The sequence below is a fragment of the Aspergillus fijiensis genome, assembly GCF_003184825.1.
Source record: "Aspergillus fijiensis CBS 313.89 unplaced genomic scaffold BO72scaffold_42, whole genome shotgun sequence".
Lineage (NCBI taxonomy): Eukaryota > Fungi > Ascomycota > Eurotiomycetes > Eurotiales > Aspergillaceae > Aspergillus > Aspergillus fijiensis.
This window is the reverse complement of record NW_024469018.1, coordinates 37389-58526: the sequence shown is the minus strand read 5'-3', so window position 1 is coordinate 58526 and position 21138 is coordinate 37389. Positions and strand designations below refer to the sequence as shown.

At 51.8% G+C, this 21138-nt stretch overlaps 6 protein-coding genes across 6 annotated transcripts; 3 read left to right on the top strand and 3 right to left on the bottom strand.

Moving 5' to 3' along the window:
* The first annotated feature begins 173 nt into the window (after window positions 1-173).
* On the top strand, window positions 174-3408 carry pldA (putative phospholipase PldA). The gene is made up of 8 exons (XM_040945174.1): window positions 174-319; window positions 374-774; window positions 830-982; window positions 1037-1658; window positions 1714-1974; window positions 2023-2483; window positions 2561-3106; window positions 3163-3408. Exons 1-8 carry the CDS (start codon window positions 271-273, stop codon window positions 3175-3177), a joined length of 2508 nt encoding a protein of 835 aa, XP_040799019.1. The 5' UTR covers window positions 174-270; the 3' UTR covers window positions 3178-3408.
* A 155-nt stretch (window positions 3409-3563) lies between these two features.
* BO72DRAFT_184447 (uncharacterized protein) lies at window positions 3564-3915 on the top strand. Its single transcript, XM_040939488.1, has one exon. The coding sequence runs from the start codon at window positions 3624-3626 to the stop codon at window positions 3849-3851; it is 228 nt and encodes a 75-aa protein (XP_040799018.1). The 5' UTR covers window positions 3564-3623; the 3' UTR covers window positions 3852-3915.
* Window positions 3916-5268: 1353 nt separating this feature from the next.
* Window positions 5269-5436, bottom strand: BO72DRAFT_470354 (uncharacterized protein; the record flags this gene model as incomplete). Its single annotated transcript, XM_040947024.1, has 1 exon — window positions 5269-5436. One exon carries the CDS (start codon window positions 5434-5436, stop codon window positions 5269-5271), a length of 168 nt encoding a protein of 55 aa, XP_040799017.1.
* Window positions 5437-10682: 5246 nt separating this feature from the next.
* On the bottom strand, window positions 10683-12439 carry BO72DRAFT_498471 (ribose phosphate diphosphokinase subunit PRS1; the record flags this gene model as incomplete). The annotated part of the gene is made up of 5 exons (XM_040948777.1): window positions 10683-10713; window positions 10772-11841; window positions 11921-12041; window positions 12094-12103; window positions 12181-12439. 5 exons carry the CDS (start codon window positions 12437-12439, stop codon window positions 10683-10685), a joined length of 1491 nt encoding a protein of 496 aa, XP_040799016.1.
* A 414-nt stretch (window positions 12440-12853) lies between these two features.
* On the top strand, window positions 12854-14216 carry BO72DRAFT_450097 (bifunctional precorrin-2 dehydrogenase/sirohydrochlorin ferrochelatase MET8). Its single transcript, XM_040945173.1, has 3 exons — window positions 12854-12981; window positions 13137-13618; window positions 13737-14216. The coding sequence occupies exons 1-3, from the start codon at window positions 12886-12888 to the stop codon at window positions 13876-13878; spliced, it is 720 nt and encodes a 239-aa protein (XP_040799015.1). The 5' UTR covers window positions 12854-12885; the 3' UTR covers window positions 13879-14216.
* BO72DRAFT_529639 (Arf family guanine nucleotide exchange factor SEC7) lies at window positions 14037-20896 on the bottom strand. The gene is made up of 4 exons (XM_040950251.1): window positions 18930-20896; window positions 18694-18878; window positions 14914-18633; window positions 14037-14843 (listed from the first exon to the last, which is right to left on the bottom strand). The coding sequence occupies exons 1-4, from the start codon at window positions 20685-20687 to the stop codon at window positions 14510-14512; spliced, it is 5997 nt and encodes a 1998-aa protein (XP_040799014.1). The 5' UTR covers window positions 20688-20896; the 3' UTR covers window positions 14037-14509.
* Window positions 20897-21138: the final 242 nt, after the last annotated feature.

Below are 21138 nucleotides of genomic sequence, written 5' to 3'. Positions count from 1 at the left end.
TCACTTTAATCTCTCCCACTGGTCCCTGCCCGCATGCCGATCGCCTTGGCGGATCTGGAAACTGTTCCCAGGCAGAAACCTTTTTACACAGTCCACAGTTGTTATCTTCTGATTGATTTCCGATCGTCGGTGGATCCCCCCTCCTCTCCCCTCTTCCTTTTCCCCATTCTTTTTCCTCCCACCAGCTGCAGTTGACAGACCCGGCTGCAGATTTCCCCTGCCCCTTCTCATCACTTAAAATCTACTATAACTCTATCGCGCTGGGTCACGATGGAGAAGCTGAAGTCTAAAATCGATCACTTGGAGGATCATCTCAAAGGTTAAGCTTCTCTCTCCCTCGGTGGATTCGACTAATTAGCCGTTGGGAAAACAGACACCCACATTGAGAGTTTTGAGGCAAAGGCCTCTCATTTCAAGCACAAAGTCGGCAAATTCTTCAACATCATCAACCCCAATCATCGCCATGATGAAGCGCACGAACAGGAGACGGACCGCAAAAGAACCGCCATTTCCGAGTCCAACCGGTTTCAATCCTTCGCCCCCATCCGCGAAGGTAACCGGGTCAAGTGGTATGTTGATGCGCTCGACTATATGTGGGCCGTCTCCATTGCTCTGGAAGAGGCCAAGGAGGTCATCTACATAGCCGACTGGTGGCTCTCTCCAGAGCTCTTCCTCCGCCGGCCTGCGTATGCGCATCAGGAATGGCGACTGGATCAGGTCCTCAAGCGCCGTGCAGAGGCCGGGGTCAAGATCTACGTCATTGTGTATAAGGAGGTCCGGTTGCCGCCTCGGTTGCACAGTTGCAGAGTCGCTGACGCGAAGTAAATAGGTGAATCAAGCCTTGACCTGCAACTCGGCTCATACAAAGCATGCTTTGCGCGCACTATGTCCCGAGGGCTCGCCCGGCTACGGCAACATTAAAGTCCTCAGACATCCGGATCATAACATCTTCGAGAACGCTGCAGACATGACTCTGTACTGGGTACGTCTGCACCCGCGCATGCGCCCACACTTAAATTGACCATCAATCTGTTAGGCACATCATGAGAAGTTTCTTGTCATTGATTATGCGTTGGCGTTCATTGGCGGTATTGATCTGTGCTTCGGAAGATGGGATGCTCATCAGCACCCTCTAGCCGATGTTCACCCTTCCAATCTGGAAGACGAAATTTTCCCCGGACAAGAATTCAACAACAATCGGATCATGGATTTCCAGAGTGTGCAAGACTGGCAGCAGAACGAGCTCAGCAAAGCGGAATACGGTCGGATGCCTTGGCATGACGTCGCCATGGGTGTGATGGGTGACTGTGTGTACGACATCGCAGAGCACTTTGTTCTTCGCTGGAACTTCATCAAAAGGGACAAGTATAAACGTGACCATGGCGTTGATTGGCTTATGCTGGAGGGTCGCACCGGTGAGGACGAGGATCTGGTGGGAGTACAACGCCCAAAATACCCTTGCGGCGACTACGTGCAACACCCCCTGAAGCCTCTCGAAACGAAGCCCCTTGGCAAGCAGGGATTTGCGCGGGCACAGATCGTGCGCAGCAGCGCTGATTGGAGTAGCGGCATCCTACCCGAGCACAGTATTCAGAACGCCTACAAGGAGGTTATCAGCCAGGCCCAGCATTTCGTCTACATCGAGAACCAGTTCTTTAGTGAGATAACCCCGCTTGATCTAGTCTCATTCCTGCATATACTGATAGTTTCTAGTCACGGCTACTGGAGACCAGCAGAAGCCCATCCTGAACACAATCGGGCGGTCAATCGTCGATGCAGTCGTCCGAGCGGGCAAGGAAGGAAGGAAGTTTCGCGTGATCATCGTCATCCCCGCTATTCCCGGATTCGCAGGAGATCTCCGACAAAACGCCGCGACCGGCACACGCGCGATCATGGATTACCAGTACAAGTCGATTCATCGCGGCGAGCACTCCATTTTCGGGCAGATCTCTGCTCAGGGTGTAGACCCGAGACGTAAGTCGAACCACACCTAATGCGGGAAATCATGTCTAACATGAACAGAGCACGTCTTCTTGTTCAATCTACGGGCTTATGACCGTATCAACAAGACTCCCGCTCTCGAAAGTTTGGAAAAGGAGGCCGGCGTCACGTACAATGACATCCAACGTGGAATAGCTGAGTCTATCATGAGCGATAGTGTTCATCCTGCTATTGACAACGAAGGAGACAGGCATGAAGTTGGATATGATAACGCGCAACAGGAGAAGGAGGCGCGGATTGAGCAGTTGCGCAAATACGAAGAGCAGGTCGAACGTCATAGGGAGAAAGAGGGCTTGAAAGGCTGTGACACCGTGGCGCACACAACGATGCTCAACGGCGGTAGAATGTCTGACGAGCCTTGGGATGGCGAGCCCGACGCTGAGATAGACAACATTGTCCAAGAGGAACTTTATGTGCACGGCAAGGTGTGCATTGTCGATGACAGAATTGCTATTTGTGGAAGCGCCAATATCAACGATCGGGTAAGTCTTTTTCATTCTCCCCTTGCAGCTACCTACATTAGCCCCTGCGAGCAGCCCAATTAATCCATCTCGCACAGTCTCAATGTGGCTACCACGACAGCGAGTTAGCCATCGTTGTTGAAGACCAGGACTTCATCGATAGTACCATGGACGGTCAGCCATACAAGGCCGCCCGCCTTGCAGCAACCCTGCGTCGCCAGCTGTGGCGCGAACACCTCGGCCTGCTTCCCTGCCAGGAATACGATGCCTCGCAGCACCCCAACGCCCAGCCCCCGTACGCGTGCATGAATCAGATTCTCGAGGGGCCTGAGAATGACTTTGTCACGGATCCCATGAATGACGCACTGTGGGAGATGTGGACCAAGCAAGCCACCGTCAACACCGACATATACCGGATGCTCTTCCGCGCGGATCCCGATGACAAGATCCTCACATTTGAGGATTACGATCACTTCGTTCCTAAAGGCATCAAGCAGGGCCATTTGTTTGACCCCTACCAACCCATCCAGGACACTCGCGAGAAGCTCGACAAGATCAAGGGACATCTGGTTTGGATGCCGTTGGACTTTTTGAAGGATGCGAATATGGCCGAACCTGGTTTGCAGGTGAACCAAATCACCGAGGTGAGCTTGTTCCCATGGGTCACAATATGAATGGTATACTGATGAAAGGCGAACAGAGTATTTACACCTGATTGACGGTGCTTTTCGTGAAATCTATGGGCCTCTGGCATGCCTCTAATCTCTTAATCATCTGCTTCACATCTGAAATACATTTCCCCTAGTGGTCTTTTGTAGTCTAGGATGACCCGGAGACTGTAATATGATTGTATATTATCTACAGTCTACATCTAACCGAGCAGCCCCGTCTCGCATCCATGATACCCCGGGAGCCAGTAGAATAAAAGACGAGCCCGTGGTCCAATCGGTAGAATTACCAGAAGATTCCCGGCGTTCCCCAAAACGTCTGCATACATAGGCTGGACTGGACAGTACAGTACCTACAAGGTTCCTTACCCTTACTGGATCTGCACTTTCCCATTCGCTCTCTCCGCAAGACAAGAGCCTCCAAACTGTGGACCGAACACAATGCCTCACCCTCTCAAACTAAGCATAAAAGATTATTAGCTCATGCCAGGCAATGATTGCTACAGAGGCCATGTCCCTCCCCATCTGCACGTTCATCAAAACAGGAAAGATGTGTATCAGGGCGGAATACGGGGTCACAATGAGCGCGTATTCCATCCTTACTGTTCTGTTTCTCTTCTACTTCCTCGCCCACTTCTTCTTCAGTGCTACAAATAAACCCCCCGCCCTGAACCTCCAGAGTCCCTCTCTATCCGATACCATAGAATACTCTCTCCTGTGAAGACCTACATATCCATCTATCCTGGCAGCGCCTTTACTGTACAGTACAAGAGGCAGGATTTCAGGTAATGCAAGGGACGGCTCGTTGCTCGTTTTGCCAACCTTACAGCACAGCATCGCGGGGCTGTTGGCGTTGGCAAGCCGCTGACGCTGCGGCATTGTTATGTCACTGGTCTAGCTTGCTTTGATTTTTTTTTCCGTTGGGGGTATCCATTTGTATGAGGGTAGGGGACATGCATGGTGTCAGAGATGTCGGAGAGCGGATTTGGATGATGGTTGGCGGTGCGGGGGAGGGGAATTTGGCGTTTGTGGGGGGGGGGGGATCCGCTTGTCGCTCTGTTGGTTTGTCTTGTCTATACCTTGCTATAGACCAACTAGAGGAGTTGGTGGCTGTAGTATGCCCGGTTCGATATCAGTACCCAGAAGGAAGACAGGGGAGGTGGTTTGCGTCGCCGCAGGTTGTATTGTCTTTCCCCGAGGAAAAAGAGTCTATGAGTTATTTTCTATCTAAGGGTAGAGCAGAGGATCGATCGCCAGGACTCCGGAGGGACAAACAAGACATCCCTAAGGATACACCCAAATTGAAAAGAAATGAATAAAAGAGAAAACTGCCCGACGAAAATGCCATCAAGCAATGATCCCCAAACCCTGGTTTCTTGAACCTGAACGCCGGAGCGATGCAATTCTAAAAAGAACAGCACTGTGGACAAAACACGCGTAGGCTTGACAAGAACAGATCAAAAAGTCGGCAGCAGATGAGCGTTTTGCAAGAGCGAGACAAAAGTCAGCGAACAACTGAACGCGAAGCAGATCAATCAAGGGTCACAAGCTGCATGAGACTGGATCTGTTGTATCCAGCCATCAAGACAGCAAGTCAGTTGCAATGCCGCCGCAGGTAAGCTGGAATGTGCTGTTTCTTCCGCTTGTAGTAGGTCAGAAGAACGTCAAACCTCTCCCTTCTCTCTTGAGCTGGATCGAAAAGAGAAGAATGCATCGAGCCTCGGATTGCCATGGGTGGGCAGATGGAGAAGATATCCGGACGAGGTCGTTCGTCCAGAAGCGACGTCTGGAAGTAAAGAATGCCACCTGCATCTGGGTGGTACAGGTGACAGGTAGGCTAAGAGAACAAAAGAGGATAAAGTGGACCTATTAAGAAAAAGAAAGACAAGGGATTTGGGTCAGATTATCCGTCAGAGGACAGATTTGCATGGGGTGCTCTGCCGATCCCAATGCAAGCCATGCATTGGAACCAAGCTGCGGCGGTGTCGTCAGATTTCGAGAACCCTTCCAGGGCGAGCACTGAGGAGTCCCAACGTTAGTCCTTTTTGTTCCACAACAGGCGCACAGTATGTTACTGTGAACGGATGGGTGTTGTATCCGGCCAGTGGCACTTACCGATCCCCAAAGCAAGGGAAGAACTATGCTTTGGCGGTGTGGCATGCGTTGCAGCGAAAATGGAGACAGATCTTGCATTGCCAGATGGCAACATAGGGGCCGGAGTTGCAGTCGGAACATCGCCAGGTAAGGATGTTGCCGTTCGTTGCCTGTACAATGGCGAAACGATGACCGGAGCATTGGTTGGCCATTGTGCTTTGGGTCTCTCTCTGGTCAAAGTCCGTCAGTTCTTCAGTTCGGCTGCCGCTCCCTTGTGCACGAGACACAAGATGCGGATCAGGAGATCTCATGGCCTTACCAAAGTTTGGATCAACAGAATAAGAGGCTTGGAGTGTGAGTTAACGGTGACTTTCGAAGCCGGATCTTGCGTGTAGTCGCAATTGGTTTCTTAGTGCCGTAGGCCTGGATTATATGGTAGCTTGCTCTTCCGCAAGGCCTGAGTTCCTCGAAGACGATTGAATTGAGTTGGGAATGGAGAGTGACGAGAAGGAATGGGTGATTCGTTCTGAATAAGAGGAAGCAGTGACGGAGGTGATGCGATGATCCCAAGAGGAGGATGAAAGAAGAAGTAAGTGTTGATTGTGGTTCTGCAGAATTGAAGAACGGAAGGGCAGCGAAGCCATAGTATATATAGGATTCGGAGGTCACTCTCTCTCTCTCTCTCTCTCTCTTTCTCTCTCGCGTGCGCTCTCTCTCAACGACGGGCTGGTTGCATTGCTTTGGAATGACGGTGTCTCAAAGAGCAATCCCAACTACAGTCACTGTATGGCGGACAGAGGTCCAGAAGCAGCACTCAATCAGGCGAGAAGCCTACCAGCTGCATGGAATCCGCACTCGCCGTCGGCAGGGAAGCAAGCACGATGCACGTACCCGGTCTGCTCTCGACGGATCATTAATTGGGAGTGGAGTCGCCTACAGCTACCACAGCCTGATGAAGACAATCCGAAAAATAGTAAGGGGAGACGAGGACGGAGAAAGGATGCGATCGAAATAGAAGGAATCGGGTGTCGACAAGACGAGTGCGAGATGTATGTGAGATCTCGAGATCGAGAAGGAAAGAAGGAAAGATGTGGAGGTACCATATGGGGGGGTAGGATTATTCTTGCAGAAAGAATTCAGAAAATTAAGAAACGAAAAAGAAAATAAAAAGAGAAGAAGAAAATGCCATCTAATTATCTGGATATCCGTAAATCGAAATAAATTCAATTAAAACCCAGATTGAGTTACGGAGTACAGTTACTTGGATCCAGGGCCAGGTCAATGATATCTGTCCACTGGTAAACTGTCTAACCGGTCTAATTACCTTTAGTCCCCGTCAATGAATCAATGAATAGATCCGACTGGGTGATTGAGTCGTGGTGTTGCTTCTACAGATCATTTTTCAAGGTGGATCCAACCCACTCCGACTACTAACTTACTCCTAGTCTCCTACATACTCCGTACTGACTGACATCTTTCTTTCTTTCTTTCTTTCCTTTCTTTCTTGGTTCCTCATTTTAAGCTTTGAGTTTCGGTCATGACAACCTTCCCCTTAATAATAATTCCATCATTACCAGGACCAGTCAAAGAAAACGCACCCAAAGGGGCTGGAAGGAAGAGTTGAAGACAGGAAATGGAGTGTAGATCCGATCCGATCTGCTGCTGCTTCCTTGTCTAGCCCCGGCCGCCTTCCTTTCATTCCTTCTTACCGTCTCCCGTACTTCCTCTCTCTCTCTCTCTCTCTCTACCTCTGCTCCACTTCCCCCTCTCTCCCCCCCTCCTCCATCTCCACTTCCTTCTCTCTATCTATCCATCCATCCATCCATTCATCTACCTATCTATGCATCATGATCGATCACGAATTGATCCTTCCGCCCTTTTCACATCCTGGTTCCTGGAATCTCGATCGTTCAGATCCAGCCTTCCTGGCCAATCCTTCTACCCCATCGCTCGTTCTTGTTTCCCCATCGATCGTTGCTGTCACTTCTGTTTATGCACCCTCCATACCCCACAAGGCCTTCCTTGACCTCGACCGAACGTCATGCATCGAACCCATTTTTCTAGAACCTCCATCGGTAGTTACTTGCGCATCATTCCGATCCAGACCCATCTCAACGACTGCCGTGCCGCTCACTCCAATTGTTTGCTCTGGATCTATCCATCATTCTAAAACTGGCAATCGCTCAGAGCTATTTGCTTTTGAGTTTGAACTCATTTCCAACTGCAATCGCCGTTAAACTTCGGCCATACGGTTCACCACAGGAAGAGGATGTCGGTCTGCCGGTGCTACCGATGCACTTCGCAGAGCAGGCAGGGGCTTCCCGACAAGCTAGGACAAACAATCGCAGCGCAACAAAAAGTACAATTTTACACTCTAAGATCTCACCACTCTAAGCTGTCAGCGCTGCCTCTCTCGACTTGATGGGCCAAGTAAAGCACTGGGATTAACGTTCATACATCCATGGTTTCGGGTCCATCCCTGCAGCTGTTCCCAGCCCGCCTTTGCAGAGGCAACGTTGGGGGCGTCGCTGACGCTTGAGCAAGCAGGCACGACCCCTGTGAGCGTCACACCTCGATTCAATCATGCTTCGTTCCTGTCTATTTTTGCCGATCAAGCCGATTGCGCCGTGCGTCTGCAGGCGACCCGCACCCGCGAACCAGGATTATCCCCAAGTGGCTTGCCGGTAAGTTTTGGGGGCCCTGGAGAACAAAAGTCGTCCGTACTTCGTAATATGATCCAAAGTCAACAGTGCCTAGTTCACAAAGTTCTAAGTTGAGATTGCTCCGTGTCTGGAACAGTGAACGACCTCCTGGCCAGTACTTACCTTTGATTGGTTCGCTTGCTCACCAAACTGTCGTCTTTCGTGGGTTTTTATCACTATGAGTGGCTGTAGTCATGCGAGCTGTAAGCCGCTCACCTACCGCTCGTTTGATTATGTCGATCTTCCCGTAAATGAGCTCCAACGACAGAGTTGGCTGTTTCGACCACAATATCGGAAGTAGCAAAACGACCATCAAACATCCCCTCTAGCCTCGAGCCGAGATGCCATTCCTCTTACTGATGTCAATGTGTCATCATTTGGGATAATCTTAGAACGAACTGCACCTGCAGTCCGGGACCCGACACGCGGTGCTTCTAGTGCTCCGAGCGTTCCCTTAGTTCTCGAATTCTCAGGTCTAGGATGAGAACACGAGAGGCTGAACCCGACCCAGCGCTTGGGTCAAGTGCGGTGGATATCGCTTGACAGGCGGGTCGATTCCTGTCAGCATGGCGGGGATACAAGAAGCAACACTGCCGGTACTGCGTACTTCAGCCGCGCTTGAAGGCCATTTGTGGCTGGACTAGGCATCCACCAAATGAGATGATCAATGAGACGCTTCAGGGTTGCACCTTGTCAGATTGCCTTCAATACCCTAGGAATTGTTGAGACAATACCTATAGTATCCTTCTCAAGTCGAGGTTCCATATGCTCAACGACTTTGGACGAGGTACGTAAACCGCTTGCAAGCAAGCATCCGAGGCCGATTCCTTGATTTCAGGAACCACAAATCACCACTGGTCATGCTAGCCGCATGCTTCCCTGATCTACCGGGAATGTTCCGGACATAAAATCTGCGCCGTCGTGCTTCGGGCCTTGCTAGTCTGGTTTCTAATTGGCTCCGCCTCTCATAGTCCTGGGATAGGGCGTCTTCCCTGGGTTTCGGTGACGCAAGGTACTTTTGTCTGCTCGATACGTCTTTTTGTTCTGAGAAACCGCCCCCAATCGCTTTACTATCCCCACACGCTTCACTTCTCACCTATTTGTTCAGCTTACCGTATGCCGAAGGTGCAATCTGGCAAGTGGCGCTCCATAAACGAGCTGTCGGACGTGCCGCTCGACCGGGCCTAGAACAAGGGCATTCTCTTGCCATGGTCATTGTGATGCATGTAGGGCTTGGCCAGATTTTATCATCACACCCCTCCATCCTTCTCCGGATAAGTCGCAATCTCACCTCTACGCGTAGACTAGAGACTCGTTTCTAAGGCGGAAAGCAATTTTGCCCCGGATCCGTTGTTCACCATCCGATTCGAACATGTATTTCGCTTGGTCAACTAGTAACGTGCATATGAAAAAGGTTGATTCAGGAGAAATGAAAGGGGCTGCTTTCTGTTCGGCCCCGTCCAGCTTCACATAGCAAACGGACCAATCTTGCAATCAGCCCGCGGGCTCATACACACCGCCATCCTCGCTTTTGACAACAAATTGGCAACTCGGTCGGAAGCTGATTCATTCCATGCCGGCTGGCAAGCTGCACGCCGCTAATCCTGCACTGCCGTGACTTTTTCCGAGTCGTCTTAGGATAGCAACACGGGTCGGAAGATTTCGACTTGATCCCTGGCAAAAAGGAAAACTGCATCGCTCACCGAGCGCGCCAAAGGAGAATCGGATGTCTCTGAACCTACTTCGTAGTCGCTCGAGGTCAAATTTAGTCTGCAATCGATCGCGAATGCTCAATCTGACATACGATAACATCCACACAATGCAGGAACAGGAGCTCCAATCGGATCAGGACACTCTGCGAACAAGATGGTTTGGAAATCGGTGATATTCAGCTAAATTGGGGTTTGTTTACAGGCTACTCTGACATGAAGATAGTGTCCGAGATGTTCTCTTGCACCATTTCCACCGACTAAAAAGTCATGGGGGCAGATGCCCCCAAAGAAAGTGGTGCCTTCACTCCTCGACCGGTCCAGCGCAGTACGACTGCTTCCCACCGAGCCAGACGGCTCGGAAGGTCATAGAAGACCGCGCAGGACCGGTAGTTTGCTCTCCCAACGCTCCGTTAAGAACGATCCTGTGAACTCAGGTCCGGAGAATTACTCTCCTTTCCAACAGGCCGCCCCTGCAGTACCCAGAGTGGACTGCATCGCTGGTTTTTGGATTGACAGGTTGTTGTGATCGAATGGATCGACATACCAACCGCCCTACGGAAGACAGATGGTGGATATGAAACGCACCGATGGGGAAAGCAACATACACTTGGTCCGAATTGACAGGGAAACAAGGCATCTGTCTGCAAAATTGGGACTCGCGGCGCATCTTCCCGTGCTTTGTGGGAGTGATCATGTCACCGACCCCCCTGCAGCTGCGATTCCGCCCAAGCAGGATATGGGATGCGCAAATGGTCAATGGTATCATTCAGTGCTTAGATGCTGATAACAGTAGAGATTAACCTGCCGTGTATCACCACAAAATTGGACTTGCGTGCATGCAGAAGCATCAACACGGCAAGATGAAAAGAAAAAGAGCCATTCGCTGAGAAAATCATCAAGGCACTCGTCATCACTATCTTTAGTCATCATCTTGCCCCAAAACAACTCGCTTACGCTCGGGACATGGAGGTATGGGAGTGTAGGGAATAGTAGGATTGCGTTCAAAGAGGATCCATTGAGAATGGGACTCAATAGTCGGGAGGTCTAATCATTTAGATGAAACAAAGCCGAAACGCTATGGCAGCCGTTAGCAAACACTTTAAAATTGAGACTGTAGAATGATAGGAACTAACCTTTCGCCATAGTGATGGCGTCTAATGCTCTCGGCTAAGAGGCTTGAGATGTCAATGACAATCAACTTCTTCGACTTCTTCGCGACTTGGGGAGCGATGGGGAATGTGTTTGTAACGACAATGTGGTCGATGGCCTCGCATGCCTCCATCTGCTCCAGGGATTCATCCCCAAAGAGACCGTGAGTTGCAATGCAGTAGACCTTCTTCGCACCACCCTTCTTCACGACTGTCTCAGCAGCGGCGACCCAAGATCCGCTCTTGTCAATCATGTCATCGACGATGAAGACGGTCCGGTTGCGCACGTCACCGACAAGAGTGATGGTCTTCTCTTGCTCAGCGTGACGCCCCACGCTACCCTCCTCGTCGGAGGACTCGGCAGCATCGAATGAGCCGCCTAGCGCGTGGTCGCCGGGAAGGGAAGGGGTGGTCGAGATGAGAGAGTTGATCATCGACTCGGGAACCGCCTCCGAAGGTTCGCCGCTCGCATTCTGACCTGGGGTTGTTTCGCCCGAAGCAGGTACAGAAGTGGGACCGGTAGAAGGATAGTCATCATCCACCAGGTGACCCTGAACCAGTCGGCCGGTGATGACGTCCTGGACACGAACATCGGTGTACTCGTGTGCCGCTTCCAACTCCGACGGACGGCGAGCGCCGGTCGGGGTCTCGGGGCGCAACAGGTTGGCCGCGACGAGCGATTCCATGTTGGTGCTGGACTCCTCACGCGACTCTTCAGCCTGACCATTGTCACTAGCTGCGCTGTGGATGTGCAGAGCGAAAGGATCTTGATCTTTCGACGAGGTCGTGCTCTCTTCCTCAATCGAGTCAAAGAAGACGGTGCTGTCCGTCATCGACATTGGGACCTTGGGACGCCGTCTATCAGTCGTGACGATACCGAAGTTGAGCTTCAGGGTATCGGCAAGCGAGGTGACACGCTTGGTGCCACCAGCATTCTTGCTCACAACCACCGCTTCTCTCCAGCTAGGGACGTTCATGCGAATCCATCGAGCGATGAAGGGTTCGGCGAACAGGTTGTCCACGGGCTTGCCGAAGAAACCTTGCATTTGCGATGCCTAGATTCATCACACCTTGGTAAGAACTCCAGTCGAAGGCGGTATGGTAGATGGTCCCCAACGGCCATTGAAGACTCACATGTAGATCCAGGGTGATCACATGGTCCACTCCAGCAACCGAGAGGAGGTTGGCCAACATGCGGGCAGTGATGGCGCCACGGTGGCTCTTCTTCTTGGATTGGCGAGAGTACGGGAAGTACCTCGTTTGAGTCAGTATCAGATGCGCAGGAATGAGCTTAAACAGGACCATACGGCATGACCGCTGCAGGATGAAACAGACAAGTCAGCCATTGTACACACCGAGAGAGTGAAGCAGGGTGAGGGGAAGATCCAACGTACCTGTGATAGATTTGGCGGAACCACCCTTGCAGGCAGAGATCATAATCAACAGCTCCATCACACTGTCATTAATCTTTCCACTGCCGCTCTGCACGATGTAGACATCTTGGTTCCGCACGGAGACGCCGATGTCTACTCTGGTCTCGCCATTGCTGAATTTCCCGAGGTTGGCTCGAGCCGGCTGGGTGCCTAGTCGCTCACAGATGGTCTCCGCCAGGGAAGGGTGGGATGTTCCCGAGAAGATTTGTACTCCCCGCATCTTGGTACTTGACTTAAGACTGAGAAGGCATGGACCGGTAATAATAGGAATGAATAGCCAACGTGGGCGGTGGAATCATTTCAAGATTACCGGCCCAGAAAGCAAGGAGTGGGGGATTGGGGGAGGGGGATTTGAGGGGAGGAGGGGAGGAGGGGAAGGGGAAGGAAAGAAAGAAAGAGAAGAGGAAAAGAAAAGAGGGAGAAAAAGAATGGGAGAAAAAAAAGGGCCGCGGTGGGTAAAATTCGTATTTTTTTGCAGTTTGGGAAGTGGGCAGAAAACGGCAGGCGGAAGGTCACGGGATTATGTTTTGGTTCCGAATGCTTCCTCGGGCTGATGATAATCGATAGGCGATGGCCGATAGGAAAACTTGCCTATGACACAACCACACCACCACCACCACCACCACCACCATCAATCCGATTCTGTCTACATTCACAAGAATCGCAATGGCGCAAAAATTCCCCGAGGTCCAGGGAGGAGGCTCCCTAATCATTGCCTGGCAAGCAAAGAATAAACATATCCTAGTAGTCGGTGGGGGAGAGGTTAGTAAAGCTACCCCCCATCCCTCTCTCTTATCGCCGATGCGAATATATATATACTCCATCTCTTAATTCCAGCATACACACAGAACCCCCCCTGCCCCTCGACACAGTCACACAGAGACTAACCATTCTCCCCGATCCATCCAAAATAAAAGGTCGCAGCCGGTCGCATCCTCCACGCCCTCAACGCCGACGCCCGAGTGACGGTCGTGTGCCCCGCGGCCGGCCTGAACGAGGAGGTCGCCTACCGGGTGGCCCAGGGCCAAGTGACGCACGTCGACCGGACCTTCGAGCCCCACGACCTCGACACCGCCGACATGGTGCTGTGCGCCATCGACGACCCCGCGGCCTCGACGCGCGTCTGGCAGCTCTGCAAGGAGAAGCGCATCCCCGCCAACATCGCCGACGTCCCCCCCGAATGCGACTTTTACTTCGGGAGTATGCACCGCGACGGGCCCCTCCAGATCATGGTCAGCACCAACGGCAACGGCCCCCGGCTGGCCAGCATCGTCCGCAAAAAGATCGCCGCCACGCTGCCGGGCAACATGGGCGCCGCCATCGAGAACGTCGGCTTGCTGCGGAGGAAGTTGCGCGAGACCGCGCCCAACGTCGAGGAGGGGCCGAAGCGGATGAAGTGGTATGTTTGGCCCCCCGACCCTTCTCTTTCCGGTTGTGTTTGTTTTCAAGTGCAAGCAATGTGAAGAGAAAAAGGGGTGACCTTGTGAGCTGGGGCTGACGGATTCTATAATGGGCAGGATGTCGGGTGTTTGTGAGTCGTGGAGCTTGGAGGACCTCGTGGAGATGGAGGAGCGGGATATGGAGGGCCTTCTAGCCTTCTATGCCTCCGGGGAAATCCCCCCCTTGAAGGAGATTCGGGCGAAAGCGGCCGGGAATTGAACACTGGGGACATACATAATCTATGGGGATTCGGTGAGTACTACAGTACAGGCAGTACTCGAAGCATCTGATGTCAACCGGTTTTTGTGCGAACTATGCGACATGAGGCAAACGCACGAGGATCTTCATCAAGCTGAGGTGAGTGAACTAGGTTTACTATGGTCCATACATGTCCCAACTCAGGACCTCTACTCTATTCAGAGCCACGCCTGAAAAGAGCAGTCTCGCAGCGAGAGTGGGCGACGGGCAACAGAACCGAGAATAAACCCCTGCAACGCTTCCATGAAAGATGGTATTTTGTACATACATATATAAAGAGCCCGCTTGCACAAGATATGAAGGATAATGATAACAAAAGTTCGAGAGAAACGAGGAGCGCGAGATGACCGGGGTTTAAAGAACAAAGACGAAGGCTATGATGGAAAACTTAAGTCTAATACACCAGACAAACCTTCCAGAACAAAAGCGAGGCCTTCCCATTCATGAAAGGCGAGGATATCCAAGAAGAGAAGAAGAAGAAGAAAGAGGAGAAGAAGGGAGGAGAAAGATAGCACAGACACACAGAGCAGTATCAAGACAGATGGTCCAGTTGTGGGCGAAAGGAGAAACTCCTGACAGTGCAGGCATGAACTCAGCGCCCGCTGCTATGTTTGCGGGACAACTGGCTGGTGACGGAGTTTCGATGACTCGCCGGCGATTGCGGGCGAGGTGGCAGACCCAGCTTGACCTCGCCGACACGGCGGAAGAGGGATTGCACGGCGAGACGGACCTCCGGATTCATGTCGCGGCCCAGCAGGTCGACGGCCAAGGGGTAGAAGGTCTCGATGTGTTTGTTGAACCCTTCTGAGGCGAAGTTGGTATAGCTCTCGATGACATCCACCACGACCGGGCGCCAGGCGAGGACGTTCCGATGCTGCGAATCTTCGTCCAGAAGGACGAAGCTGCGAATGATATCCGCGCATAGTCTGAATTTAATTGAGTATTAGTCTTGCACGGTTGATTTTGTGCGAAAAAGGCTTTAAAGGAGCAACTTACGGGATGAGAGCGGCTTCGGTCTCCGCACGGCTGCTCTTCCTCTCGTCTCTCTCATCATGGTACATGCGGAACAGGATGTGAACGTAAGTGGCGGCACTACCGCTTTCTTGCTTGAGCAAGTTCGGAGGCTGCTTCATGAATCCCTGACGCCAAAGCTGCATCCGCAATTCCTTGTCCTCATTGAACTTCTTGGCGAATTGGTAGCTCTTCTTCAGTAGGCCCATGAGCCGGAGGAGCTCGTTACTGGGGATCTGGGAGTAGACCTTGTCATTGGAAAATAACTCGTGGACTGTCTCGATCATGAGCAGCTGCAGGACGCAGTTGGTGATGATCCGATTGAAGAACCGACGTCGTGCAACAGTGACCGCAGCGGGTTGTTGCTGTGCCTCTGTTTGAGGCCGATAGTCTTCCAGTGCGGCTTCGGAAGCCGTGGGCATGTCTCCCTCCTCGTGCTCCGAAGCAACGTTCTGTGCTCCGTTGATCTTGGACGGGTCGAAACTGCTGTTCTCTTGGACCGATGATGTCTCAGCTGATTCGTTTGCGCTGTCTTCGCCGGTCGCCGTCTCACCGTTTGCGGGTTTGGCTTGGGTGGAGGAGGGCTTGGAAGTGATGGAGGCCGCGGCGGTAAACAAGTCGTAGGCCGTGGTCTTTGTGAACAGCTCGACAAAGGCACCAACTACCTTGTTCCAGTGCTCCTGCTTGAACTTCGTGACGTTTTGCAGTATCAACTGCTGCAAGCAGTTACTGCCGATCCTGGCGATTGTGTCATTTTCTTGACAGATGCAGAGCGTCAGAAGTTCAAGAATGCGATCGAGCATATATTCTAGCGCATCAAAGTAGTGTGTGAACAGCGTGATCATGTTCCTTAGAGCCTGGATCATTGTTGTCGATAGCCAAACCGACAGCTCCTCGTGGTTTGGTACTTTAGACATCTCGGATTTAGACTGCAGCACTACAAAGATCGGGTAGAGAAGTTGTCGCCAAAGCACATCCCAGAACTCTTGCGGAAATTCGCCGCCGTGCCGGATGAGAGTCTCAAAGAGGTAGGTCAATGCCTGCGAGCGGACCTCGAGGTCATCACCGGTCATGAGGACGTCCTGGAAGGCAATCAAGATCGGGTACCAGAACTGCTCTTCCTTCGACTGGCGGGTAAGTTGTTGCGTCAGGTTGGTGGCGTCCTCGTGGGCGCCCTCCGATGAAGTTCCGCGATGAGAAAGCGGGCATTCTGGCGTTCTCAGCATCTTTGAAACGGTTGACTTGAGGGTTTCAATCGCTTGCAGTGACTTCTTCTGGAATCTAGAGTTCTTGGAGAACTCTGTCAGACAGACAACGAGGTCAGGGAAAGCACCCTGTGTTATGACGACGCCGAAGCGAGTATTGTAAATCTGAGTAACATGCTCGAAAGCCATGTTCACAATGCCTTCGTAGGGCTCCCGAGCAGCGACTGTGAAAACACCAAACATCGTCTTCCAACCGGAGCGGATGTTGTCACCACGTGCTTGGATCATCTGAATGAGGCAGCGGAGAATCATGTCTTTGACAGTCACAGCGCTGCTGTTCGCCATGACATGTTCGAACGGCTTCAGGAAGTCTTTCTGGAACTTGAAACCCGGCAGTTCCTCAATCTCCATAAAACGCATTGACAATTGGCGAAGCGAATCAAGAGCAAAGAAAACCACTGTCGTGTTTGAATGGCAACCTACTTGGTTGAAGTGTTGCCCAAGGACCTCCCAGATCTTAGACCATTCGATCCTTACTCGGGTCATGTTGTAGTAACTGATCTCTACCAGCTTTTGCAAACTGTAAGTTCTGGGAGAGTCAGTCTGCCCAGACGATTGAATCTCTTGCCAGCTGACCTCACTCAATGCCCGAATGAAGTCGATGATGGCCTCATGTGAAAGGTTGGCAGTGTTAGTGAAAATGCGATCAACTCCCCTAATCATCTCGACAGAGCGACTTTCCATGGCAACCTCGGTGCGGAAGGCAGAAGGTCCGTTCACTGACCGAGGACGAGGGCGTCTCGCTGCCTGCATAGACTTCCGGGAGCCATCAGAGGACGGTTGAGGCACAATACGAGCTCGAGAGACATCTGGCAGAGAACCTTCATCCACCCCATCAGTGAGGAGCTGGAGTCGGTCAAGCTGACTGACGCATGTGAGGATTTCTCTCCAAGAACCCTTGAGATGATTGCCCTCGGACAAAGCAACATCAAGCAGTGCCTTGAGTGCCTCAACGTTCTTCGCTACCATTTCCCTGACATTACCCAGGTTCGTGAACTTGGCAAGCGCTGTCACGAACGCAACCCGAGGTGTCTCCAATTCGAAAGCACAGCTGATACGGATGGCCAGCTTCATTCCCTCCATGCAAAGCCTGATCAGTTCTAGGTACTGTGTATCTTGCATTGGGGCAGATAGGCCAGACAGAAATGACATCCAGGTGACATTGAACATGGAGCCAACATGGCGAACTGAAGTCGCCGGGATGAAGCGAGAAAGTGCCTCCTTGACCGCTGTCTTGCGCTGCGCCCGGATCAAGCTGCGGTAAAGCTGCTCGGTCTTGTTGGCCATCTCTTCGGAAGCCTGCGCATACTTCTCGCCTTGAATATCCCTCCCAACTGTTGCAAAGACCTGTCCAGCTCTGGTGGCCAGACCGGCCGGCGCAGAAGTAGGAATACCAAGGTTTGCGGCATGTTCCCGTTCAGTATCCAGTACAATCTCGTTTTGTGCAATCTCGTCAAAGATGGAGCATAGATACTCGTCAGGAAGATCCTGATTGTCATTAATGCCCCGATTGTTTTTGATGAAGTCCTCCTTGTTCATACGACGACCCTTAATCTTTGCACTGTGCTGGTCGGTGTTCAGCATAATGACACTGTAGGCAAGAACATAGGCAGTATCCGCATTGGCAAAAGCATTAGGGTTTTGAGTTACGTAGCGCTCAGCAAACTTCAGCATGAAGCGATCAATCTTTTGCGCCTCTCCCGGTAGACGAAAATTCTGCAGAAATTGACGAAGAGCGTCAACAAATCGTCGCTTAGAGAAGTCCATCTGGTCAACAAAGGCATGCATGATAGCAATGTTCTCCGCATCTCCTTCACCGAGATATTCTCCTAACATGGCCTTGTCCAAGCGGTCATTCCGGTACAAGAAGGCAGCAATATCTTCGGGTGAGCTGGAGCGCACGAAACCCTCCTGAATAAAAAGTTTGATTCCGCGCTTGGCCTTAAAATTGAACTGCTGAACTGCGTTGGTGAACGCGGTCTTTCTTTGTTTGACCTTTTCAATTTGGCTTGGATCGTCTTCCGCCACCGGAGTTGTGATACCCTCGATACCCTCAATCCGTGGGGAAGAGAGAAACGATGCGGTGTTCATATCAATCGAATCTCTGGGATTATCGATCGATTTCTGAGAGGACGAGTGAGGTATAGATGCGGACTGGTCGACTAGACGTTGTGAGGCCCAGTTGTCCAATGACTGCAGAATTTCAACCAAGCATACGACCGCCTGGTTCTTCTGCGTATACTCGGGCGGCACATTTTGTAGACTTGGTTGTGGGACGTTGGCTACATTGGCAGTGGTCAACGAAGGGGGGAAGCTTCCACGTTGATGCCAGTCACTTCCCACGGATGAGACTTTGACATGGTGTTCCTGATATTGCTGCTGTTGAGCATGGGTGACCGTAACAGGAATGCTCGCATAACGCGACAGCTGCTCGATGATACTGTTTTAATCACATGTCAGACGTGTTCATCCACTGGATAATGGAGCAGCGGGCACATACTTTTGAAAAATATTCTCTAATGCTGTTCTGTCACAGTCATAATTGAGGTAGATCTCAACCAGAGCGCGTGGGTCACCGGCCAATCGCTCGAGAACCTCCATGAAGTATTGCTTTTGGAAAGCGGGCGAATTGCGCTTTTCCAGAATGGTCAAATAAATCTCCTTCAGGAAAACCTCAAGTTCTTTCTGTTTCGAGTTAGCTTATTGTAGTTGAACGGTGCTAAGAAGCCCACCGACCTTCATCATCACTCTCATGTGTTTCAGCATGAGCCAAAAAATCTCACAGCACACCTCGTAAACTCTGGGTACCGAGCTTGACCCATTCCGACTAAGGCTCAGGCAGAGATGAGGTTTGACGGCTTGCAGAAATGTCATTGCATCAGAAGTGCCCGAGCTAGTTGAGCTGTTCTTAATTGTCAAGAGCGGAGACGCAAAAGCATTGGCTTGGTTATTAAGGAGGTAATGAATCAGATGCAAGGATAGCAGCTTCGATCTCATGTTCTGAGATTTGAGGTCCTGCTGTTGATCGTGGTTCAGATTCTTGTGACTCAGCTTGCAAAGAGCCCTGAACACGAGGAAAGCATCCTTGACGTAGATTTCATCTTCATCATCATCTGCGGTGCTGTCGCTCTCTTCGGTGAAGGTCCCCGAAGAAGATCGGGCCGGCCTCTGATTCCTGGCGCGGGTGACCATGGTTGGCGCATTATCGTTGACTGTGGTCACCTCCTTGTTCGATTCGAAGCTTTGCAGAGTGAGCTTCTCCCCTGGCTCTTTCGAGACAGGGTGGTCTGAGCTTGCTTCATGAACTTCGTCATGCACATGTTCATCCTCTTGAGGAGCGTCGGCGGCCTCCAGCGTAACATTGTCCGAAGAGCTACCGTGCCCTTTATCACCTTCACGTAACCGCAGCTCCTTCAGCTCAAGTCTTACGTTGACTCTATCAAAAACAGTGCTGACCATCTGCGTCAACGAGCCCTGGGCTATCTGCTGCTCTTGCGACGACTTGGAGTAAATGAAGATGTTGTAAATCTGGCGAACAGCTTTGAGGAGACCCGCTCCGTGTACCACAATCTTGTCATTGAGGACTGCCGCCAAAAGGGACTTGATGATCTGCTGTTGGATTTCAACTGGTGTAGCCTCATTCTCGAAGCATTCGCATATCGCATCAATGGCTCGCTCGATCAAGGGGGGCTGCTCCGGAGTAGCTTCGTTCTCGGAGGTCTTGCTCTCATGGGCCGACGGAAATGCAAAGTAGGAGTAGGTGATCAACTTTCCGATACAGTCAAGCGCAGTGACCTGTAGAGGGATGCTGAATGATTTGGTGGCGAGCTGGAGCGGACGGAATATGACCTCAGGGTCAATCGGCTGGCCGTCGGACTGTTTGACATTGCTGAGCGCGCTTTTGACGGCATCCTCCAATTGTTTGCTCCTGCGGGCCTCCTTGGAAGCACCGATTGCATCCAAGGCACTGACTATAAAGACGGTAGAGCTGAGTGTCACAGAGCGGTGCGTCGCAACTGTGGCAGTGGTGGACCTCGAGTCCGAGCGCATTCTTGTATCCGGGCCAAGCTCATCGCGGGGAGGTATCGAAGCCACATCGTGTCTTTCGGAGGGGGCTTCCTTCTCGACATTGGTAGCGGAATATTCAGGCTGACTCTCGGGAGCTTCGACCTTCAGATTTGATTCAGAGTCATGTTGGACATCGGGATCCTGGGGTACGGCGGCCTCTGTCGGAGTTGCGATTTGGTCGGCTGACTCTGTGTTTGCAGTGAACTCTGGCTCGGTAGATGACTGGATATTTTCTTCGGGTTGATTTGTACCGATCTGTTGACGCTCCGATTCAGCGGGCAGGGTTGGTTTGTCGTGAGGGACGGAGTCGTCGTCCGACTGTGTCAATACAGCAGCAGCAGCAGCCGCATCCTTGTTGTCTGCCTGCGGCACAACCGGGGATGTTTGGGCGGGCTCATTGACAGAGCCGTTTTCGACTTCCGCCATTTATGCAAGACTCCGGTCGGAGTGGTTGAAGATTGATAGAAAAGGGGTCCACATGGGACTAAAGGAGGGACGGGAAAAAGAAACTGCAGGTGGAAAAGAAACGCCAGCCCAACCTTTCGTTTACTAACAAGACATCAAGCAGTTCCGGTGGAATTGCAGCGTGTTCACTCCCGCGGACGACGGAGATACCGTACGGGCGACGTAGTGAGCCACAACCGCGGTGGGCTGCTTAGCTAAGCTGTCTCGGGGCGGCCGGCGATAATCACTCCGGACGGTCTCACCGGTAGCCTCAACAGAAAAGTTCCTGGAGCTGCAGTCCTCAACTCTTCGATACGGGCCCTTTCATCTGCCAGACCAGTCTCTAGGCTCTCTTCCATCCTCCTTCTCTCATTCCCTCCCGTCGCGGGCTCATTTCTCGACCTTTTCATAGCACTTGGGCGCCATGGTTGCC